Below are 23,824 nucleotides of genomic sequence, written 5' to 3'. Positions count from 1 at the left end.
TCTATATTACTTAGTTCATTACGACTTTTCAAACCTTTCACGTGCACTTTGTATTTTTGCGACCGGTTTATTATGACCACTAAGATAATATCTTAAATTTGTCAAAAACAACCCATAAAAATTTAAAAATGCTGCTGCAGTTGATGCGATTTAATTTTTTAAACTGGTTAAAATCATTCGACAATCATACAGAAGGCGTTTGGTAAGTTGTACTTAAACTTATAGTGATATTATTCTTCAATTTGGAAATTTTACCTACTTGTAAATATCTGAAAAAATGCCTAGATTGGGCTTTTTTTTAAATGCAAATTTGAAGGAAAAAAATTATTTGGTAGATTTCAAATTCACTTTTCAAAAAACAGACATTTAAATTGAGCGAATAAAGATGATGATTTCTTATCAATCGTAGAGATAATTTCTGTTCATACATTTTCAAAACATTCAGGGGTTCTAAAAATCTTGCAGTAGAGCCTTTTTAGATCAATAAACCTGAAGTTGTAAATTTTTCATTTGATCAACTTTTGCAATTTTTTTGCAATTTTATTTAGGGACATGTGAAATTTTCACAATTTTTAACCAAAAAACGAAATGAGGAAAAAATTCAAAAAAATGAAAAATTATTTTTCAAAAAGAAAAATAAGATAATGCGATATTATTTCGACTAAAAGAAAAATATTCGAAGTCAGAAATGCCCATTTTTCGACATGATCTAAATCACCTCACGAAAATTAGAAATTTTCTCAATTTTAAAATGGCAATAGTTCTCAAAAATTCCTTTTATGATTCCCTTTCTGTTTCACCCACTCAAAAGTTGAAGTAATTTTGACGACCCTTATCAATTTAAAAAATCAAATAAGTAAATCACTTCTCGAAAATTTAATTCATTAAAATAATTGTTCTGAAAAAAATCTAATAAATTATAAATCATTGAAACGACCTCGATCTTCAGCATCATATCTCACATTTTGATTACATAACCGATCAGATTGGCAAAATTGATTGAATTTTCGTGCATTGACCCTCCACGAACTCTTAATAAGAAACTTTCTCACTTTATTTTGCATCGATAATTTTAAATTTCCGAAGCAATGTATTGCTCGAACGTAGAATGGCTTATAACCATTTCATTAAAAAAAAAAAAAAAACTTCAATAAGCTACCTACCTCCCTATTTTTATTAATTGCCTTATTCGTTATTACTGTTTGACGAATTTCACTAATTACAGGATTAAATCGATCCAGCGACAATCACCGCCACCTTAACAATTCGCTCATTTTTCAGGTGACCTATGCGACATCACCCAGCTTCTAATTCTAGTTCGTACGTTGTTTTAAATTTATTCCTCCGCATTCGCAACGATAATAATTCGTACCTTCTATTATTCTTATTATCGAGTTCGAATTTAATTACAAAGCGAAAGGTAAGATATCCTGTTCTGTATATCCCTACGTCGTGTGGTGTGTGGTGCTTGGGTGCTTTTCATTATCGTACAAGTTTTCGCCAAAGGTGGCGCCTCGCTGGCTTTTCAAATGAATAGATAAAATAGTAAAACGATGAGAGAAAAGCGAGGCGAGGATTTTTCTTTTATATTATTACTACGCCGGAATAATACGCGTTGATATTAAATTTCGTCAGTCGATTGTCCCCGCCATGTTGCGTGAAATATTCCATTCATGAGAAATTTATAGTTCTCGAGGCTACAGTATGCTCATCAAGTCGTGCGGGTTGCATTTCTAAGGCCATTTGATTGTATGAAAATGTGATAGGTAGGTGAAAAAAAATTACTTAGTTTTGATCAGAAAGTAAGAGAATGCGACCATAGAAAACACTTCAGATGAATGTGTTGCCCATCTTGAAATTTGAAGGGGCAAAATGTCATTCAAGAAAAAAAGTTGGCATACATGTTAACCAAAAAAGGGAAAGAGATTAGTTCATCAAAAAGTACCTAGACAAACGTTGATTAGATTGATTTTTTCCCCAACTTGCAGACACAAAAAGGTACTCACAGAATTTGAAAAAAAAAAAAAAAAAAAAAAAAAAAAAACAAGTAAAAGAATGATTTATCCAAAAACAGGGAATTAAATAAAATGGATAGTACGTCAAAAAGAATTTCACAGATTGAAAAAACATATGAAAAAATCGGAAAAAAGTACTCAAAACGTTTATAAAAAATCCCAAAAAATTTAAAAAAATGAAAGAAGATCACTTTTATAAAAATGATATTTAATATTTTGTTACTTAATTAGAAAACATTTTAATGCAAAAAACCAGGTGAAAAACAAAAAAAACGTGAAAAAATTCATCTGACAAAAAATATCTAAAATTGTTTTTTAATGCATAAACTTTGACCTGGTGAGCTGTTCAGCCCATCTGGGAAAATGTAGAAGAATTGCTCGCCGATGTATCATCCAGTCTTTTCTTTGGTCTTCATCTACTCCTCCTACCAGTTGGAGTGTACTTTTTGACTTTTTGAGGGGACTGTTCATCAGGCATTCTGCCAACGTGTTTTCGCCATTTCTTTCTGTAATCTTTCACTTGTCCAATGATTGGCTCTGCTCCTAGCTCCTTCGGGATGTCTCCGTTCCTTTTCCTATCTCGTCTAGTATAACCTGCTGTGGCTTGCCTGAATCTCATTTCCAATTTCCACTGCAGTTACTTTGCTTTTTATATCCTTTCTCATTGTCCATGTTTCACTTCCATACAGCAGCATTGGTCTTGCCAGCATATTGTAGATTCTTATTCGAGTTTTGGCTCTGACTTTTCTTGGAGGTATGGCTCGGTTTATAGCTCCGCTTGCTCTCAGGAATTTACTGATCTGAAGTTGTGCGTCAACTTCTCCTTCATATAGCAGCTCACATCCGAGATATTTAAAGTTTTTAACTAGTTCCACTGGCAGTCTATTTACAACGATTTTACTGCGTATAGGCTCTCTCCCCTCGAAGGCCATCACCTTTGTTTTTGACGACGAGATTCTCATTCCGTACTTATCAGCTAGGTACTTTCTGAAGGTTGTACATAGCTCTCTGCAAATCATCTTCGTTGTCAGCAAAGACCACCTGATCATCAGCAAATAGCAGGGTATTGACATGGGTGTCGATGATATCTAGCTCTTTTGGCTTAGTTTTCAGCCATTCTTTAATCATGTCATCAAAGTAGATGTTGAACAGACTACATGACATTGGGCATCCCTGTCTTACCTACTCCTCTTCTTATCTTCTTTGCTTCTGACATGTTTCCAGATCTTACTCTTATTACATTATCCGTGTATATGTCTTCAATTAGGCGTACTATTTGTTCATTCACTTCGATTTTCCTCAGGATTTCGAACAACTTCATCCTTTGTACTCCATCATACGCCTTCTCTAGATCAACAAAGCACATGTGGGTCTCTAGGTTATATTCTTGTCTCTTTTCCATCAGCAGCTTTGTTGCATATACCCCATCTATGCATGATGTTCCCTTTCAAAATCCATTTTGGCATTCCAATATTATTGGCTCCACATGGCTCTCGATTCTTCTCACTAGCATCTTTGCAAGTATTTTGTAGGCAGCATTTAGTAGGCTGATTCCACGGTAGTTTCCTGGCTCATTTCAGTCTCCTTTTTTGAAGATGGGTATTACAATTGCAGTGCAGAAGTCTTCTGGTATGGTCATACCTGATAGTATTTTATTGTAGAAAGCTAGCAGTCTCTTCTTAATGGTTATTGTGGCGTTCTTGAATAAGTCGGTTGGTAATTTATCACTGCCTGGGGCTTTTCCATTTCTGGAACTTTTCAAGGCTCCATCTAGCTCTTCCCAAGAGAATGGCTCATACTTTTTCTCCTCATGATTTGCCATTCAATTTTGTTGTGGGGATCACTCCATAGGTTCGCATAGTATTCGACCATTTTTTTTTTCACAGTCTGGTGGGGCAATGTTGGCTCTGTGTACATCATCTTCCGATATTCTTTTGATTATTTTGTACAGTTTTGGTTTTAGTTTATATGTGTCTCTCCCCATGTTTGCCACAAACCTTTCGTATTTGTTTCAAAAAAAAAAAAAATTAATGCGTAAGATCAAAATTGTTTTGAAATTTTATTGAAAGATTTTCTCCAGACTCATCAAAAAGATACTAATTAATCGAAATACGTTGAAGAAGAAATGAAAATGAATAAAGAAATTGAATTGCCTAAGATGAATTAAAAGCAAAAAAATAAATAAAAATATTAATTTTGAAATTTTTTTGAAAAATTATTAAAATTAAATTAAATTGATTAAAATTAAATTATATGTACCACTACTTCTTTTTTTAAACAACTTTTTGAATAACAATAAAATTTATGTCAAGAAAATGTGCAATCTGAAAAAATGATGTCTTGCAAAAGGGAGAGGGATGGGTTACTTCAATGACAGAAAAGTGGTTGAAGATCGCCAAGCAACTATACTTAGTCAAACTTTTAGGTGCCAAAGTTCATTTTTAGATTTCTGATGAATGTTTTGAAAATCAAATTTTGTCCAAACATGTGAAAAAAATTGGAATTTCTTGAGCAAGTGGTCATAATTTTGAGTTATAAACCTGAAATTTCGGAATGTGTCCAATTTTAGACACTCCCTCCCCTCTTTGAATAGATCGGAAACTATGTCGGTCATAATTTTCGACATACTGAGTTAATTGGAGCTGGTTTGGAGTTGTTCTGACATTTCGGAGATTCCAGTTCTCCAAAAAATGCCATAAAATCAGTCTAAATAGCAATTGGTGCTTGTTAGTGACTTACTTGACCAGTTGCATGCCATTTTCTGGCGCATTAATTGCATTTTTTGGAGAATTTTTGAACATGTTTGATCAAATTAAGTAGGGGGAAAAATCAAAATTTCATCGAACTGACTTACGAGAAGGTTGAAATTCAGTTCGAGCCCTTTCAATTCAAGAAAGTTGCGAACTACATTTTGAACAGTTCTAGAACCTCCAGAACATTTTAGAAAGTTGAAATTTCCACAAAATTTTACTCAATCACAAATTAAACATGCTGAGTCCATTGAAGGCGATTTAAATACCAATCAGTATGTGACCAACCAGAGCTCCAATCAAGTTTATATATCCTAAATTGAAATTGCGCAACTTTTATTAAACTTTTTGAAAAACCTGGAATTTTCAAAATATGACTGAAGGCTCCAGAATGGTTTGAAAACATCCCTAGTCGACTCAGCATGTTGAAATTAGGATACAGAGTAAATTTCAGCTCATCAACTTCATTTGGAAAAACTTTGTGGAAATTTTAATTTTCAAAAATCTGCTACATGAAGGCTCCAAAATCTCTCGAAATAGCTCAAAACCACATCCAATCATTTTTGGGCGTCAAAAGAGGGGTACTATCAAAATTTGAGCGTTCTAGATCAATTTACATTAGGTTTAAATTTTTTTAATGCATTTTTTACCCACAATTTATTCTTAAACATTCACTAGAAAGTGAACTTTAGCACCAAAAATTATGTTAGGTGGGTCTGGGTATTTTCACATGAACTTTCGATCCAGTTTTGTTCGACTGAAAAGTTTTTCTGGAGAATGAGGCATCTCCCAGGAGAAAATACCCTATTTAAAAATTTGGTAAAAAAAGATACCCATTAAAATTCAAATACATCGAAAAAAAAAATGTAAACTTGTAGGTTCATACGTATTTTATGGACATCCTGTGGACTCTTTGAACTATGTACTTGACGAAAACCGGCCACCCTTATGACCATGATATTATCTACCCATTTATCTCAATTCCATATATTGAGTAAACCGTACTTAAATATCTCGTTTTATTTCCAGGTTGATAAATCAAACATCCAATATCAAGATTTTACGAATTTCTTACCTACTCAATCCACATCTCGAAAACATCCAAACCTCGGTAAGTTTTCTCTCTAAAACCTTTCCCTCACTTAATCTTTCCATAAAAAGTAGGTACCTCTAGATAATATAAAGAAAAACAAATCGAAAAAGAAAGAAAAACCTAATTTTCAAAGGCCAAAGGCTACAAAGCTACAATACAACGTAGGCCAAGTACTCGTATCAAAAATAAACCCTTAATACGTACCTACCTAATCCACCTATCGTATCATTAATTATCATCGCATGAATGGTACTCAAATAACGTTGATAAATCGACGTAAATGTACCTTTACCTTTAACTATCGTACCTATGTTCAAAGTAGGTGTTTTTAATCAAATCCACGCGTCCGTATGTCTACGAACAGACGATGTCTTCGATGGCATCGTCACCTCACACCAAGCGAAATTTTTTTTGCACTTTTATTGCGGTGGAATGTTCGCAAAAATTGACCAAATTGGTGACTTTTTTCGACTCTTGTCAGATGAAATTTTCATCGCAAAATTGTACGTAATGTAGAAGATAGTAAAGTGAGCTTTTCGCTATGGTACGCCAAAGTTTTCAGTAAATCTCAGGATCGATAATATGTTCGAATGAAATCAACAGCAGAGTCTATAATGTGCGTTGTTGGATTGTTGCAGATTTTCATCAATCAGGCGAACGTTCCTTTTGACAGAAATGTTGATAAAATCGAATCTACGCTCCGATAAAGAATCACGTTCAGCTGACACAAAATCTCAATCACGTAAACCTCGTAAGTACCCATACTCGGCTCGTGTGCTTAGTTCAATTACTTAATATCGTATTAATAATACGTAATTTTAACCGATTATCTAATCTGCCCGATGAGTGATGAGACCTCGAATTCAATTAGCGAATACCTTCGATTCGAGAGCAAAAATTTATCAATTTAGAGTTCTCGATTATCTCTCTGTGTATTTGATGTGACGTAGGTATTCGCTTTGAAAAGTTTGAGAGAAGGAGAGAGGTGGGAAGGAGAGGAGAAGAAAAAACGTATTTTTAGATGGCACTTTCTCTAGCTCCCTTGATCAATAATTAATTTTTTTTAAAATTGAGAAAATGTTAGTATTAGTAAGTAGAAGAAAAAATTTTATTTCAATTTATTTTGATTCAGAAAAAATGCAAGTTCGAGTCAAACTGTACATCTTGAGTTTCGCTGGTTTCATGGTCAATTACATGCTGCGGACGGACTTGAATATTGCTCTTTTAGCTATGGCTCGTCAAGATGTCGTCAAAAGTGCGCCAAATTTGTCATCCATTCTTCCACAAAACTTATCTGTTCAAAATATCTCAGTGATTTCCTCTGCCAATAGAACATCAACGGCACCCAAACCGATTTCATTGCCCCCCATTACGATCCCACCCATCCCTCAAGTAGGTATTCACCTCGAAAAGGTTGCATTTGCACCTGGTTTCAGAATTCATTAATTTATGAAATTCTTTACGAAGGAACCACCTGAATTCAATTGGACAACCAGACAACAAAATAACCTACAAACTGGATTTTATCTATCGTATTTCATCTGCTCTGGTATTTCGGGTGTATTCATTAGCAGATTCGGACCCACGAAGACTTTTGGTTATGGTCAGTTCATCTGTGGTATCGGTTCATTGCTGATACCTGTGCTTGCTTCCAATAATTCCATTTACGTTTTGATTCTGAGATCTGCTCAAGGGTTTGCTGAGGTTAGTTGGACCCTGAGTGGTGTAGGTACCTAAGTAAATTACTGCCCAAAACCCACAATGACTTATTTCAATTTGTTTCCAGGGTGTAACATGGCCAGCTTTTTACGGAATAGTAGGCAGGTGGATCCCTCCATTGGAAAGGAATCGATTTTTATCAGCTACTTATGGTAGGAAAAAAACACTCCAGCTATCGTATCTCTAGGTACCTATGTAGCTCTCCATGTGGAATTTGTCACTAAAGATGGTAATTTCGCTTTTTAGGTTACTTCATGGGTGTTGGATTATCGTACATTGTGCTCGGATATGTGATTAGCTTTTTCGGATGGAGAAGTGTTTTCTATTTGACTGGAACGTTGAACACGATTTGGTGTATTTGCTGGCTGTGGAACGTTTACGATGATCCCGAAGATCATCCTAGTATTACCGAAGCTGAACTGAAGCTAATTCAGTCGAAACGTCAGAACGTAGCTCCAAAAGACGAGGTATTTAACCAGAAAATTATTTAGATGCCTAAAATATGTATTTGGCTCTGATTTAAATAACACTTGCATTTTTTGAATGAGTTTACCTACCTATTCCAAAATTCTTGTTGTCATAATTTCAGCTACCTACTTGAATTTATTTGATTGATTTTTGGTAAAATTTTTAAAAATTTGATCACAAAAATATTTTTAATAGGAATGACACCTTTTCAATGGTAAAACTGATGAAAAAATTTTGATTTTGGTGATATGCAGTTATGAAATCGAGAATCGATTCCTGTGAAAACATACAAGTACATTTCAAAAGTCCCATTTTGTGGATATTTTTGAAATTTTGAGCTCAATCCTTTTCCGTGGATGTTATTGGGGGATATTTTTGATTTTAGGGTCAAATGATTTTCAGGATCAGAATCAATGTCTCCATTGAAAACATTCTAAACTGTTAGAATCATGGAAACGTTTTTTGCTCGAAACATGATGTCATAAATGGACATTGATAGAGGGCTCCAAAATATACCACCAGCCGAAATTTCAAGTGCTGAAATTCAGTTCTCGATTTTTGGTGAACTTTTAAAAGTTCAAAGGACCAAAATGGGAAAGCGATGAGTCGGATCATTAAATTTTTCATCAACATATTCTCAATTTTTCCAATTTTCATTCTTAAAAATATCGATATCAAATTTTCAATACATATTCATTTTTCAATATTGTTAATATCAATATTTTTAAAAAAGGCACCTGCTGATAATATACCTAGATATCAATAATACTGGTATTTTCAAAAAAAATATCAAAAATGTCGATGTATTTTCAAAAAATTATCAAAAATATGTTGATATTTAAAAAAAAGTATAGATAATTTATCGATATTTTCAAAAACTGTATCGATAATATCATTTGCAAAGAAGTATTGATAATATCAATATTTGTAAAGAAGTATCAATGATGTCAATGTTTTCAAAAAAGTATTGATAATATTGATATTTTTCAAAAAGTATCAATGAAATCGATATATTCTAAAAAGTATGGATGGTATTGATATTTTCAAAAAATATAGATAATATCGATATTTTTCAAAAAAGTATCAATGATGTCAATATTTTCAAAAAAGTCTCAATGATATTGATATTTTCAAAAAAGCATCAATGATATTGATATATTCAAAAAAGTATCAATGATATCAATATTTTCAAAAAAGTATTGATAACATCAATATTTTCACAAAAGTATTGATATTTTCAAAAAAGTATAGTCAATATAGATATTTTCAAAGATGTATCAATGATATCGATATTTTCAAAAACTGTATCGATAATTTCATTTTCAAAGAAGTATTGATAATATTGATATTTGCAAAGTACCCGATTAGCGCTCGGTGGCAATAAAATTGCCAACTGCCAATTTTGGACTTTTGGCAAAAAAAAGCAAGAAGTTGGTAAAAATCTCCACCAATGAAAACGCTTTATTTAATGCCAACTTGACAATTTGTTGGAAAAAATTTTGCCAACTAATTGCCAACAGAGGCAATATTTCTTTCAATTACGTACATTTCATTTTTCCAACTAATTGCCAACAGAGGCAATATTTTTGCCAATTACTCTTATTTTCAAAATAACAGTTACATTTTTGAATTTTAAATTTCAAAAATCAAAAATGAAGGGAAGGGTTGCTTATTTTTGCTTTTTGACTGCAGAAGAGGTACCTTCTCAAGGGGTTTCATTTTTCCTACCTATAACATATTACTAAAATTTCCTGACCTACGGGGGGTTTGAACCTGTGTTCTCCTGCACCTAAAACCCTACGTCTAACCCTACAGCTACCAATGCTACGAGAAGGATTGGGCATAAAATGAATTCTCATAATTTGCTTGAGGCTCCTGTTATTAATTGCTTTGATTTAGGCTATGTCAAAAAAATTTATGAATGTTTTTTGTTGTAAAAAATTCCGTGAAGTGGATTTTTTTAAATTTTAGTAAAACCAAAAATTTTTAATCTAAATTCAGAAATTTTGAGAAATAAAATAAAAATAAGAAAATCAATTTAAAAAAATTAAGTAATACTTATCAATTAAATTGAAATTATTTTTTTTTAATTTTTTGAATAAATTTTGTGAATTGACTTTTTTATTTTCATTGATTTGGAAAAAATTATTTTGTAAAATGAAATTTTAAAAATATCCGAGTTCAGCTCAGGGCTGGTGACCGAAAACCGAAACGATCGTTTTGTTCCGTTCCATTCCTGAACAAATCACTTCGCATTTTTACTGTTCTGTTCCGTTTTGCTCATAATTTTTTGTTCCATTCTGTTCTGTTCTGTTCTGTTCTGTTCTGTTCCGTTCCGTTCCATTTGTTCTGTTCTGTTCCGTTTGTTCTGTTCTGTTCCATTCCGTTTTAACAAGGGGGGGGGAATCCTAGTCCTACCTGGCAGCAATTTTTTTGAATTGAACTAGGCAAAGCTAGATCAAATCATTGAATGAACAAATTAACATGCAAAATTTGACACCATCCGAAATTCTGAAAATTTCAAAAACTGAAGTGCATTTTGTTTCTCATTTTTAGATGAATTTAATTTTTTTCAACTCAAATTTGGTCCCAAAATGAGAAAAAAATTAAAGAATTTGGAATGAGCTACTTCTTATAGGTAATCTTGTCCCGCCGAATCAATTGAAAATGATTTTCAGCCATTTTGAGCAATTCTGCATTTTCTGCAACCTTCCAGCAGATTATTGACCTTTTGAGAATCGAAATTTCCACTAAATTTTACCAAATGAAGATGGAATTTGGAAAGCTGAAATTTGTTCTGTTCTGTTCCGTTCCGTTCCATTTTTTTTCTGTTTTGTTCTGTTCTGTTCTGTTCAAGAACACTTCGTTATCTTATTTGTTCTGTTCTGGTTTTGTTCATTTTGTTCTGTTCCGTTCCGTTCCGTTCCGTTCCGTTCCGTTCTGAATAAGATTTTTTCCTGATTTGTTTATTGTTCCGTTTATTTGTTCCGTTCTGTTCCGTTCCACCAGCCCTGGTTCAGCTTTACAATTTTTGGTTTCACTGCAATTTTTTTCAATCCACATAACCTAATTGGTTAAAAAAATAAGTTACTGATACAATTTTAATTGTTTTCAAACAATTTTAAATCTATTACCTATCTTTTTATTTATTACTGTAGAGTAAAAAAATTAAAAAATAAACAAAAATATGTTTTCCTAAACAGTTACTTGAGTTCCCACTTTTTTTAATGTCATATTTTCAGTCATACTTAAGTATCAATTTTTATTATAATTTTTTCATGTTTCGTGGTCAGCCTATTCTCAAAAATTTTTAAATTAGAATTAGGTGCTAGGTATTGAAATTAAAACTTTTTGTGGGTGGGAGGGGGGGGGGTTTCGAAATTTAAGTGGCTGCTTGCAGTAATTTTTTCAAAAATTAAGTAAGTACATATTTTTGAATTTAGCTTCAGAATTTTTGTTCTAAAAATTATTCTGCTTAGATTTTTTTGATAATTCGGTTCAAATATTATTTTAAATTAAATTGTTTCCTTTTCGAAATTGGCAATGACTGTGGAGAACTTTTTTTCAGAAAGTTCAAAAAAAGCACCTTTTTTGGGGAGGGGGACTTTTTTGGTTGAAAATTGACCTTTCTTTTCCGTTTTTTTTTTCAATTTCAGTGATTGTTGTGAATTTAAAAATATTATAAAATAGGTACCTACCTCGCAAAATATTTCGCATTTGTTCTTTTTTGTTTTTGCTTTTTTTTTTTACAGAATTTGGCTGAGTGTAGTGATTTTTTTTGAAATTGGAAAAAATTGAAATAGGTACCTACTTTGAAAGAAAAACTATAGTAAAAACCAAAAAAATCAATTTAAAAATAATGAAAAATTCTTATTTTTAATTGGATTCTAAAAAAATCCATTCTAGTACTTATGATTTTAGTTTAATTTTAAACTTTGAAACCACCAAAATATACTAAGTAATTATTTCAATGAATGCCTCAAAATTTTGAGCACTGAAACATACACTTGAATTTTTGTAGCGCTTCAACTGAATTGTAAAAAAAAAAAAAATAGCATCTGTAATGTCTTGCGCAAGCGCATGATGCTGATATTGGCAAAAAATTGCCAAAATGTTGACAATGTTCTTCTAAGGAAGTTATCGCCAATTTTTTGACATTTTATTGCCAACCACAGCGAAATGCGCATGCGCAAATAAAATACGTGGCAATGTTTTGACATTTCTGTGGCAATTTTCTCTTACCTTCATTTTCTATTTCGTAGGTGCCAATTTTATACTCGAAAATGCCAATGTGGCAGTAAAAATGACAAAAATAATTGCCACTGCGCTAATCGGGTAGAATCAATGATGTCAATGTTTTCAAAAAAGTAGTGATAATATTGATATTTTTCAAAAAGTATTGATGATATCGATATACTTATTTTAAAAAAGTATGGATGATATTGATATTTTCCAAAAAATATAGATAGGTAATAGAGCTGAAAACGGTTACGCTACTCACTAACCGGTATCGGGGTAAAATACCGGCTGAACCCGCTAGGGCAGGTAACGAGTTGAGTCAGATACCAGATAGTAGCGTATAGCGAGAACGATCCGGTTTTATCGGCTCTCGTACAGCATGAGTCATAACACACATCGCAATGCCGCTCCCCCACTATTGGTGCATAAGTGGGAGGAGTTACGCTGCGACACCTGTCGTTTGACAGTGATTGATGACAATGATGATGTCACCCCGGTACACCAGCAACGAATTCAACTCGATACACATTATAATGTGAACCGGTGTGAAATTTTTCCAAGTAGCTACTCGCTACCAGCGACTAGCGAGAATTTACAATACGGGTACGATAGATACCCATTGTCAGCGAGTACTGTTTTCAGCTCTAATAGGTAATATCAATATTTTTTGAAAAAGTATAAATGATGTTGATATTTTCAAAAAAGTATTGATGATATCAATATATTCAATAAAGTATTGACAATATTGATATTTTCAAAAAAGTGTCAATGACATAAATATTTTCACAAAAGTAGGTATCAATAATATCGAGATATTCAAAAATGTATTGCCATAATCCATATTCTCAAAAAAATATCAATGATACCTATCGATATTTTTAAAAAAGTATCAATGATAGGTATTGATCATTTTCAAAAAAGTATTAAGTACCTATCAACAGAGTTGGCGCGATTCGAATCGCGCGAAAGAATCGAGAAAGAATCCGATTCTCACGATTCGAATCGGATTCGAATCGCGGTTCTTCAAGTCGAAAGAATCGGAAAACGCAGGAATCCGATTCCCTTTTATAGAGAATCGCACCTTCTCGATTCCCTGCGATTCCTTGCAGGTATTATTCACGTGTTGAAACAGTAAAATGCACTGTTTTTAATGGCTTTTAGTGATGCATTTGCATTTTGTAGTTTGAGACTGGTGACATTTTTTTAAAGATTGGCTGTTGTGTGATAATATTGCAAATCAGTGATTCTATGCAGTGAAAGAATCGCGCAATGCAAGAATCGGATTCTCTTTAATGGAGAATCGCGCCCTCGCGATTCTCTGCAATTCCCTACTCACAGCCACAAACGAAAGAATAGAACATGAAAAATGATCATATACCTAGTTGGGGAAATTACTGATTTCATTTAAAATTCATTTGTCAAGTCCTGAAGTTGAAAAAAATTAGTATTTGGGAATCGGAATCGGAGGGAATCGAGAACCGCTAAAGAATCGGATTCAGAACCGGATTCACTCTGTGAAAGAATCGAGAGTGGAGAATCCCGATTCTCTCAGGTATGGGAATCGTAATTCAGGAATCCGATTCTGACGAACCGAGGAATCGCGCCAACTCTGCCTATCAATGATACCTATTGATATTTTCAAAAAAGTATTGATAATGTTGATATTTTCACAAAAGCATCTAAAATATCAATATTTTCACAAAAGTATCAATAATATTGATATTTTTACAAAAGTGTTGATATTTTCAAAAAAGTATGTATCAATGTAGTACTTATTGATATTTCCAAAAAAGTATCGATAACATCAATATTTTCACAAAAGTATCCATAATATTGATATTTTCACAACATTATTGATAATATCGATATTTTTACAAAAGTACCAATAATTTTGGTAATTTTACAAAAGTATCGATAATATCAATATTTTCAAAAATTTTCAATAATATTGATATTTTCAAAAAAGTATCAAGTATCAATGATACCTATTGATATTTTCAAAAAAGTATCAATAACATCAATACTTTCACAAAAGTATCGATAATATTGATACTTGTATTTTCACAAAAGTATCGATAATATCGATATTTTCACAACATTATCGATAATATCGATATTTTCACAGAATTATTGATAATATCGATATTTTCACAAACGTATAGATAATATCGATATTTTCACAAACATATCGATAATATTGATATTTTCACAAAAGTATCGATAATATTGATATTTTTACAATATTTTCACAAAAGTATCAATAATATCAATATTTTCACAAACATATTGATAATATCGATATTTTCACAAAAGTATTGATAATATCAATATTTTCACAAAAGTATCACTAATATCAATATTTCTACAAAAGTGTTGATATTTTCAAAAAAATATGTAACAATGATACCTATTGATATTTTCAAAAAAGTATCAATAACATCAATATCTTCAAAGTATCAATAATATCAATATTTTCAAAAAGGCATTGATAGTACTGACATTTTCAAAAAAGTATCAATAGATGAGATCAATATATTCAAAAATTTATCGAAAATATCGATATTTCAACATAAAATTGCTAAAGGGGAGAAATTCGATGTAATTATCAGGTATACGTCTTATAATTCACTCTTATTCAATAGGAATTCAAAATTTTTATTTAAAAATGAAACTTTTTTACTCTTTTAGTGCTTTGATGGAAGGAAGAGCTAAATTATGTGATTATTTACACTGGATTTGAAGTAATGTTTCATTGACTTCTGGGTTTCTACCAGAATTTTTCCAATTTTTCCACTTTTTCGTTCTTGAAAATTCATTCATTTTTCAATAATTTCGATATTTTAAGAATATCGTTATATCGATGCAAATTTTAACACATTAAGACCACAATAATAGACCCCAAAGTTCGTCATTATAAATGTAATAAGTAACTTCAACTGCTGAAAAAAATGAGCAAAATCACAGAATCAAGCCCAAAATCGTGTTGATTTGACGTAAAAATTTATTTCCACAATTTTTAAAAATTTAATTTAAATTTAAATTTGGTTTTGCAGAAATTACAAACACCGTGGCGAGATATTCTGCTCTCGCCCATTTTCTGGTCCATTTCCATATCGAATTTTGGTCGATTTTGGATCATGTCAGTCATCTTTTTGTACTCTCCGTTATATTTAAAAAATATCGTTCAAATCCAAATCGACAAAGTGAGTATCAATCACATATTCTGAGCAATAATGCCATTATCAGTGGCTTTGGTGCTGAAAAAATTACCTAATTTCTTTTTTTTTTTTTTATAAATCTTTAATTTTTCAGAATGGCGTTTTTAGTGGTATCCCTTACATGATTGCTTGCGCTTTCTCACTACCAAGCAGTTGTTTGGCTGATTACATGATCAAACAAAGATACATGGCGACGGTTGGAGTTCGATTGTTGTTTACATTTTTGAGTAAGTTTGTACTTACCTATTTTTAAAAATATCTGAATTTTGTAAACTTTTTTCCAGCCCTTTTTTTGTGCCTACACCAATAATTATGATGATGTAATTTTTTAATTAACGATTCCCTCTTGTAAACAGGTCAAGTTGGCACAGGGCTCTTGCTGCTCCTCGTCGTTTTCACAAAAAGCGCTTTCGAATTCTCAATCCTCTGCACCGTAGTATTGATCTTATTTAGTTTCAGTTCCTCCGGTTCAGCCGCCTCTATCGTAGATATCGCGCCAAATTTTGCTGGTACGTAAAAAATCTCCCCGCATCCTTCATTATGGCCTTTTTGTTTTCGATAAAGCTACCGCGTGAAAAGTGAAAAATAACCTTGAAATCTGATTCATACATATCGCATTATACCCACCTACTTTTCAAAGCACATTTACAGGGGAACCAGGGAAGAAGGCAGGGTGAGGTAGTCTATAGATTAATGACAAAACGCTGCGAATGAAAGTTAATCGATTGGAGCAAATAAGGCTTTATTTTCAGCAATCACTTTCCCAAACGCTGTTCTATATATATATAATTTCATACTCCGCTCTGTCGCTATTCGTCTGCGATAATTTATCGAAAATTTTCAATTTCAACTTTTCCATAGTTAGTAGGCTTAATATGTTTACTGTGACTATGTAGAAGTGTAGGTCGCTATATAGGTACTTAACCAGAATAAACCGAGTATACGTACATATAAAGTTGCTTGGTTGAATTATGTATGAACTATGAAGGTTATATTCAACATTTGTTTTCCTCTCGATCATTTACGTCGCTTTATAAAAATACGTTTTCGTTTTTATCGCCCGAATTTAATATATATTTATTCGTATTGTATGGTTTTTTAAAGGTCCAACGTTGGCAGTCGGTCAGTTAATATACATGAGCGCCAATTTCATCTGTCCAGTATTAGTTAATTTTATGATAGTTGATGTGGTAAGTACTAGGATTAAACTACCTACATAAAGATAGGCTGGTGATATTACTATAGCCTAATGAACGCTTCGTTATTGGTGGATTGGGGAGGGGGGGGATGAAGCGGTATAAAGAGGATTTAGACTCGATTTCAACATTATTGCTAGTGGCGAGATAAATTATCTTAGGGACATTTCATGTTTGAAATTTGTTTTGAATGGAACTCTTGTTGGATTCAGAATTTGCACGAATTCGAGTCATAGCTGGATAGAAAGAGCATGTGTTAAAATCCCCTTAATCAAAATTTCAAGCACTGAATTTCATTTTTGTATTTTTGACGAATTTTTGAGATATTTAAAAAAACTGTTCGTATGAAAATTTTTCAACTTTTGTCAAGTACACATTTTTCCAAAAAAAAAAACGACCAAGTGTGAATAATTAGGTAGGTACCTACTTCAATTCAACATTCCTTCTCCTATGAAAAGTACTTACCCATTGTGAACGACCTTCCTAAAATTTTCATGCTACATTGAGTTTTCAGTTTTTCCCGCAAAATACAAACCCCTATTGGAGGGAGGGGGGGGTCAAAACTTGGACGTTGAGCAATTTTTAAATTCAAATGGAAGAAAAACAAAACAAGGAAAAAACTAAACAGCTGCGTTTATTTTTTTTAAACGATTGAAATTAAAAATAAATCTGTTATAACGAAACATTGAGAATTGGTGAAAAAACTCGAACAAATGAACCCACAAATCGAAATTTGAAATTTCAAATGGCCCAGGCAAAATACATTTTTCGAAATAGATAGATAAGTACTCATGGTCCAGCATATGGCAATAGGAGTAATTGAACCTCCCCCCCCAGATCCATGAAAATTTTCAAACCTTACAAATGTAGATCGGAAGATCATGCAAAAATTCATCACCTGACAAAATTTCAAGTGCTAAAGTGCGTTTTTCGATTTTTGGTGAATTTTTGAAAATCAAATTTAGGCCAAAAATTAGGGAAAAAATCAAAATTTTACCAAATTGACCAAGAAAGCTGAAATTTGGAATATACCCTATTTTTGACATGCCAAATCGATTGGAAACTGTTTCAAACCGTTTAGAGCTGTTCTGGAGCCTCCAGCAGTTTTTTGAAACTCGAAATTCCCACAAAATTCCATCAAATTGGAGTTGTAAAGCTGAAATTTATTCTAAAAACTAATTTCAATACGCTACGAAGTACTGCAGGTGGATTTCAAGTCGTTTTGAAGCCTCCAGCGACTTTTTGAAAATTCCTAAAGCCTCCAGCAGATTTTTAAAACTTGAAATTTTTACAAAATTTCATCAAATGGAGATGGAAAGCTGAAATTTACTCTACATTCCAATTTTAACACACTCTGAAGACGACTTCAGGTGGGTTCAAGTCATTTTAGAGCCTCCAGCGACTTTTTTGAAAATTACTGGAGCATTAAGTTGATTTTTGAAACTTTAAATTCCCGCAACAATTTATCAAATGGAGTTGCCAAGCTGAAATTTACTTCGCAGACTACATGGTGGTTTCAAATGATTTTGAAGCTTCCATCTACTTTTAGGAAATTTCAATTTTCCAAAAAAACGGCGTATAACCTTTCAAAAAGTCGCTGGAGGCTCCAAAACGACTTGAAATCCACCAGCAGTCAACTTCGTAGCGTAGGTATTGAAATTAGTTTGCAGAATGAATTTCGACTCGCCATCTCAGTTTGATGAAATTTTGGGAAAATTTTAGGTTTCAAAAATCTAGTGGAGGCTCCAGTAATTTTCAAAAAATTCACTGGAGGCTCTAAAATGACTGGAGCCCACCTGAAGTCGTTTTCAGAGGGTGTTAAAATTGGAATGTACAGTAAATATCGGCTTTCCATCTCCATTTGATGAAATTTTGTAAAAATTTAGAGTTTTAAACATCTGCTGGAGGCTTCAGGAATTTTCAAAAAGTCGCTGGAGGCTCCAAAACGACTTGAAATTCACCTGCAGTACTTCGTAGAGTATTGAAATTAGTTTTTAGAATAAATTTCAGCTTTACAACTCCAATTTGATGGAATTTTGTGGGAATTTCGAGTTTCAAAAATCTGCTGGAGGCTTCAGAACTGCTCAAAACGGGTTGAAACTGTTTCCAATGAATTTGGCATGTCGAAAATAGGATATATCCCAAATTTCAGCTTTCTTGGTCAATTTGGTAAAATTTTGATTTTTCCCCTCATTTTTGGCCTAAATTGGATTTTTAAAAATTCACCAAAAATCAAAAAACGCACTTGTGCACTTGAAATTTTGACAGGTGATGAATTTTTGCATGATCTTCCGATCTACCTTTGTAAGGTTTGAAAAATTTCGTGCAAGTTCTATGTTGAAACGCAAAATCCACTTTTTTGTTGGTGAAAAGGGGCGGGGAGGGGTTGAAAAGTCAAAACCCTTGAAAGGTACATCTAGAGCATCCCTGCGGACGTACAGCCTCCTAGGTCAATTTGAATGGGTGGAGGGGAGGGGAGGGGAGGGTGTGAAACAACATTTTTCAAGGTTAAAGAAACACAAAAGACCGGTTTTTCCCCCACCAAACTGCTCTAAGAAGCTGATTTTTGGACATATTGAACAATTTTTGATTTTCTATGGATTGGCTGAGTCTTTTCTGTTTTTTTTTCACAACTTTCTCTCCCCTCCCAGGAATTGGGACAACTGCGAATATTGACCTCAAGTCATTTTCACTCGAACTCTCATCAATTTAAAAGTTGAAATTTCGACTTCAAAAATGAAAAATATTCTCAATCTGAAGAAAAAAATTAGAAAAGTAGAAATTTCAAATCAAAATGGTTCAAAAAAAATCTGATCTGTAATTAAAACATCAAAATTTTGGGAAATCAAACGAAATCGTGGAGGAGACATCCTGGAAATTGAAATATAAAATTTGAAATGGAAGTTGAACATGGAAAAATGGATCCATGGACAAAGTAATTTAAAAAAAAAAACTGAATAAATTTTTGTAAATTTGGTAAAATTTACTGAAAATTCCAAAAACAAAACAAAAATCATCCAAATTTACCAAAAACCAACGAAATTTCAACAAAATCTATTAAAACTTAGTAACATCGCATTTGCTGAAAAAACGCGAAAAAAAAGTTTAAAATTGTATGAAACACTATAGTACGGGTACCATGTCGGTCTATCGTTTCAAAATCGCAAAAGAGTGGCATCGGAAAGATATAAAATTTTTGCGATATTCCTTCGAAAGGGGACCATTTCCCGAGCCCGAAACCACCATTACATTTTTGAGATCGAATTGCAAAACCGATCCAGGGGTTCCCAAAGTTGTGAAAATTGAGCACCTCCGTTGTCATCTGTTTTGGCCAATAAATCCTAACCCAAGGGGGGTAGAGGGGTGCTCGTGGTCTCAAATAACTCGTATTGGATCACTCTTGAAATATCTACCCATGATTGTTCTCATTTAGTGATACCCAACATTTCAGTGGTTCCCAAAGTTGAATTTTTGTATTCCAAGTTTTTGAAGTCACGCATTCAAACGAATATTGTCAGTAAATGAATTTTGCAATCAAAAAATGTTTCTGATAAAAAATTTGCAAAATTTTATGACGATTTCAAAAATGTGTAATTTTTTTCCTTAGCATTGATAGGGGCCGAGGTGAGGGGGCTGGAACGTCAAAAAACGTGATCTAACAAAGTTGCATCCAAACCTGAATCCAAATTTCTCACGAGGTTTTACCGTTGAACTGTTCTCTTCAGTTGCACTTGAGATTGTTCTCGATACACGCATCCACAATCCACTCCCCCACGCCTCACCCCCCTCGCTAGAGCCTCAATACTTACTAAAAGTGCAGTTTGAACCTGAAATAGCTTCACTTATGAGGTTTATGTTGCTGAAGTGATGATTCTAATTAACGAACTTTACATATGTATTTTCCGATGCACGTATCCACAATCAACCCCCACACCCCCACTTGAGCCTCCATATTCACTCGAAGTCCACTTTTGACCCCAACATTGCATTTCACGCCAGAAATTGATATACAACATATACCAACGACTACTAGTGATTTAAAAGATATAAAATTTTCGTGATATTTCCTCGAAAGGGGACCATTTCCTGACCCCGAAACCACGATTACATTTTTGAGGTCGAATTGCAAAACCGATCCAGGGGTTCCCAAAGTTGTGAAAATTGATGTCCAGTATGATTTTTCTCTGCAAATGTGAATTTCAATTTTCGATTTTGGAGTTGCAGAATAATGTTTGAAAAAAAATTGAAATTGATTAAAAATTCTATTTTTAAAGACATCTCATCCATCTTTCATTTTTGAGGTAAAGTGAGTGGAATAAAATATTGTCACCAGTTCCACTGGAGCCTATTTTGTGAGGGAGTGCGGTAGAGAGATGCAGTGTAGAAGTTTTCCCAAAAGGAAATTTCGAAAATATCGAAAAATTGCCAAACAAAACTAAAAAAATGAAAGAATTAAAAAAAATGCTGGTAACTTTTTCAAAAAATTTTGAATTTTTTTAGGGCAAAATTATCCAAATACAAAATTTATAAAGTTTGCCACACTGAGAATTTCGAATTATGGAATGTTATTACCGGAAGAGCAAAAAAAAGTGACCAAAATTTTTCATTTCAAAAAGCTTATAATTATGTACTTTCCAAAATATTTTTTAGGTACCTCCCTGATTTTTTTCTCAAAACAGTGCCAGCCACCAGGCAGGGTTATGAAAATTGGGGAATTGCAACTTCAATTTACGATTTAGCGTCCTCTAAAGAAGGAAATACAAAAAAGGCCTGATTGTCTTGTCACTACACATGTATATTTTATTTCAGTATTTCAACCCCTAATCCTATCCTATAATTATTGTTTTTCTTTTTTCATTTTATTTCATAGAATAATTTTGTTGTAAAAATATTACAACTTTCAAGTTCAAAAATGTACTTTTATTGATAATGGAGCAGTAACAGAAGGAGGGGGGATATCATGGCCAAGTGCATCGAGAGGTATCTTAAGTTCATTTGGAGTCAACACTTCAGCAACATAACCTCATAAGTGAAGCTATTTCAGGGAGGGCACTTTTAGTACCTATGTAGTTATTGAAGCTCTAGCGAGGGGGGTGAGGCGTGGGGGAGTGGATTGTGGTTGCGTGTATCGAGAACAATCTTAAGTGCAACTGAAGAGAACAGTGCAACGGTAAAACCTCGTGAGAAATTCAGATTCAGGTTTGGATGTAACTTTGTTAGATCACGTTTTTTGACGTTCCAGCCCCCTCACCTCGGCCCCTATCAATGCTAAGGAAAAAAATTACACATTTTTGAAATCGTCATAAAATTTTGCAAATTTTTTATCAGAAACATTTTTTGATTGCAAAATTCATTTACTGACAATATTCGTTTGAATGCGTGACTTCAAAAACTTGGAATACAAAAATTCAACTTTGGGAACCACTGAAATGTTGGGTATCACTAAATGAGAACAATCATGGGTAGATATTTCAAGAGTGATCCAATACGAGTTATTTGAGACCACGAGCACCCCTCTACCCTCCTTGGGTTAGGATTTATTGGCCAAAACAGATGACAACGGAGGTGCTCAATTTTCACAACTTTGGGAACCCCTGGATCGGTTTTGCAATTCGATCTCAAAAATGTAATGGTGGTTTCGGGCTCGGGAAATGGTCTCCTTTCGAAGGAATATCGCAAAAATTTTATATTTTTGCGATGCCATTGTTTTGATAATTTTCGCTTTGGTACCCCTACTACTAAAAATCAGCTTAAAAATCATATTTCGCCAAGTTTTTCCTGTTTAGTGAGTGATTTATTTTTGTGTTTTATACAACCATAAACTACATAAAATATTGGTGCTAAAATTCATTTTTGACCTTTCCAAGAGATCTTTGAAATTTCTGCAGAAAAATGCAAACTCTCTGAACGCTTCAAAATGCCCTAAACCTGGTTGTTTTTGAAATGATAGGTCAAAAATCCAAGCTTGAACGTTATAGCAGCTGAAGTTGTGGTTATAACGAGGGTTTTAAAACCTCATCTTTCGATCTACCTGGTCTAAAGTTTGATTTAGGCCCTTTTTTTTTTTTTTTAGGATTTTTCACTTGAATTCAATGTGAAAAATTCTCAAGAGTTTTAGGTAGGTAGTTCTGAATTTCGTTAACAAGTTGACAAATCATTGCTATTACAGTATTACATGTTGCCAATCTATATTTCTGATAAAAATTCTCCTGTGGGAAGGACCTTAAATGAAACTGAGACTGTATAAATTTTCTTGTATTTTTCAGACAAATCCCAAGCAGTGGTTGAATTTATTTCAACTCTCTACAGCCATAGGAATATTCACCTTCATTCCATACTTTTTTTACGCCACAGACAAAGTACAATATTGGAATGAAAAGAAACTTACGCCAATGAACAAATCTGAACTTCAACGAAAGCCCACCATTAGCGTTTAAAAAATAATATTGGGTATTTATGAGTAAATTTTGATTTTTCTTTCAAAATTGTACAATACCTACTTTGTATTTTTATATAAAGCTATCTACTGTGTGTTGATGTAAATTACCTATAACCTACCTCTTGAATACGCAAGTCGAATAATGTGTAGGTACCTATTTGTTTACCTTACTACGAATTTGTAAACAATTGCGTCCTTGTTACTTACTTATTTTGTTGAAGTACTTTTTACCTTTCTTTTACGAATACTTTAAGGTACAACTTTTTTAATTATTAAAGTTTTTTAATACGACGTAAGATTCTCTTATATATATTATGTGAATATCAACTTGTATCAATAATTCATGGAATAAATATAAACTACGTACGAGCTCATTTGAAAAGTTTGAATTTTTCTCATTATTTGGTAGCTACTTTGGTAGGTACTCAACTTGCATAATTGAGCGATTAGCTCGACGCGTGCAAATTTGCATAATGTTCTTTTTCATTATCAACTGTATAGTTAGATAGGTAACTTTGTTTTATTTACACTTATAATAGTTGCATTACGAATGCTTAGGTAAATTTAAATCGAGACATTTCTATTCCGTCATCACTATTTCGAGATGATCTCGACTTTTACGAATGACATGATCTTTCAATCCATCAACCAGAATTTTCCACGAGACATGGTCCACTGGATGATGAG

At 33.0% G+C, this 23,824-nt stretch overlaps 1 protein-coding gene across 3 annotated transcripts; it reads left to right on the top strand.

Moving 5' to 3' along the window:
* LOC135834420 (sialin-like) lies at positions 1 to 23,511 on the top strand. Of its 3 annotated transcripts, none has more exons than XM_065348291.1 (13): positions 1 to 202; positions 1,282 to 1,420; positions 5,795 to 5,876; positions 6,497 to 6,609; positions 6,991 to 7,250; positions 7,326 to 7,562; positions 7,645 to 7,729; positions 7,824 to 8,044; positions 15,338 to 15,487; positions 15,597 to 15,729; positions 15,859 to 16,011; positions 16,607 to 16,692; positions 22,965 to 23,511. In XM_065348291.1, the coding sequence occupies exons 4-13, from the start codon at positions 6,534 to 6,536 to the stop codon at positions 23,133 to 23,135; spliced, it is 1,572 nt and encodes a 523-aa protein (XP_065204363.1). In that variant the 5' UTR covers positions 1 to 202; positions 1,282 to 1,420; positions 5,795 to 5,876; positions 6,497 to 6,533; the 3' UTR covers positions 23,136 to 23,511. The 3 variants fall into 3 exon arrangements, with proteins under 3 accessions (XP_065204363.1, XP_065204362.1, XP_065204364.1); XM_065348290.1 differs by having other exon boundaries at positions 1,226 to 1,420; XM_065348292.1 differs by lacking the exon at positions 5,795 to 5,876 and having other exon boundaries at positions 1,226 to 1,420.
* Positions 23,512 to 23,824: the final 313 nt, after the last annotated feature.

This window comes from Planococcus citri, chromosome 2 (genome assembly GCF_950023065.1).
Source record: "Planococcus citri chromosome 2, ihPlaCitr1.1, whole genome shotgun sequence".
NCBI lineage: Eukaryota > Metazoa > Arthropoda > Insecta > Hemiptera > Pseudococcidae > Planococcus > Planococcus citri.
The sequence above is the reverse complement of the archived record's forward strand: the minus strand, read 5'-3'. Positions and strand labels throughout refer to the sequence as shown.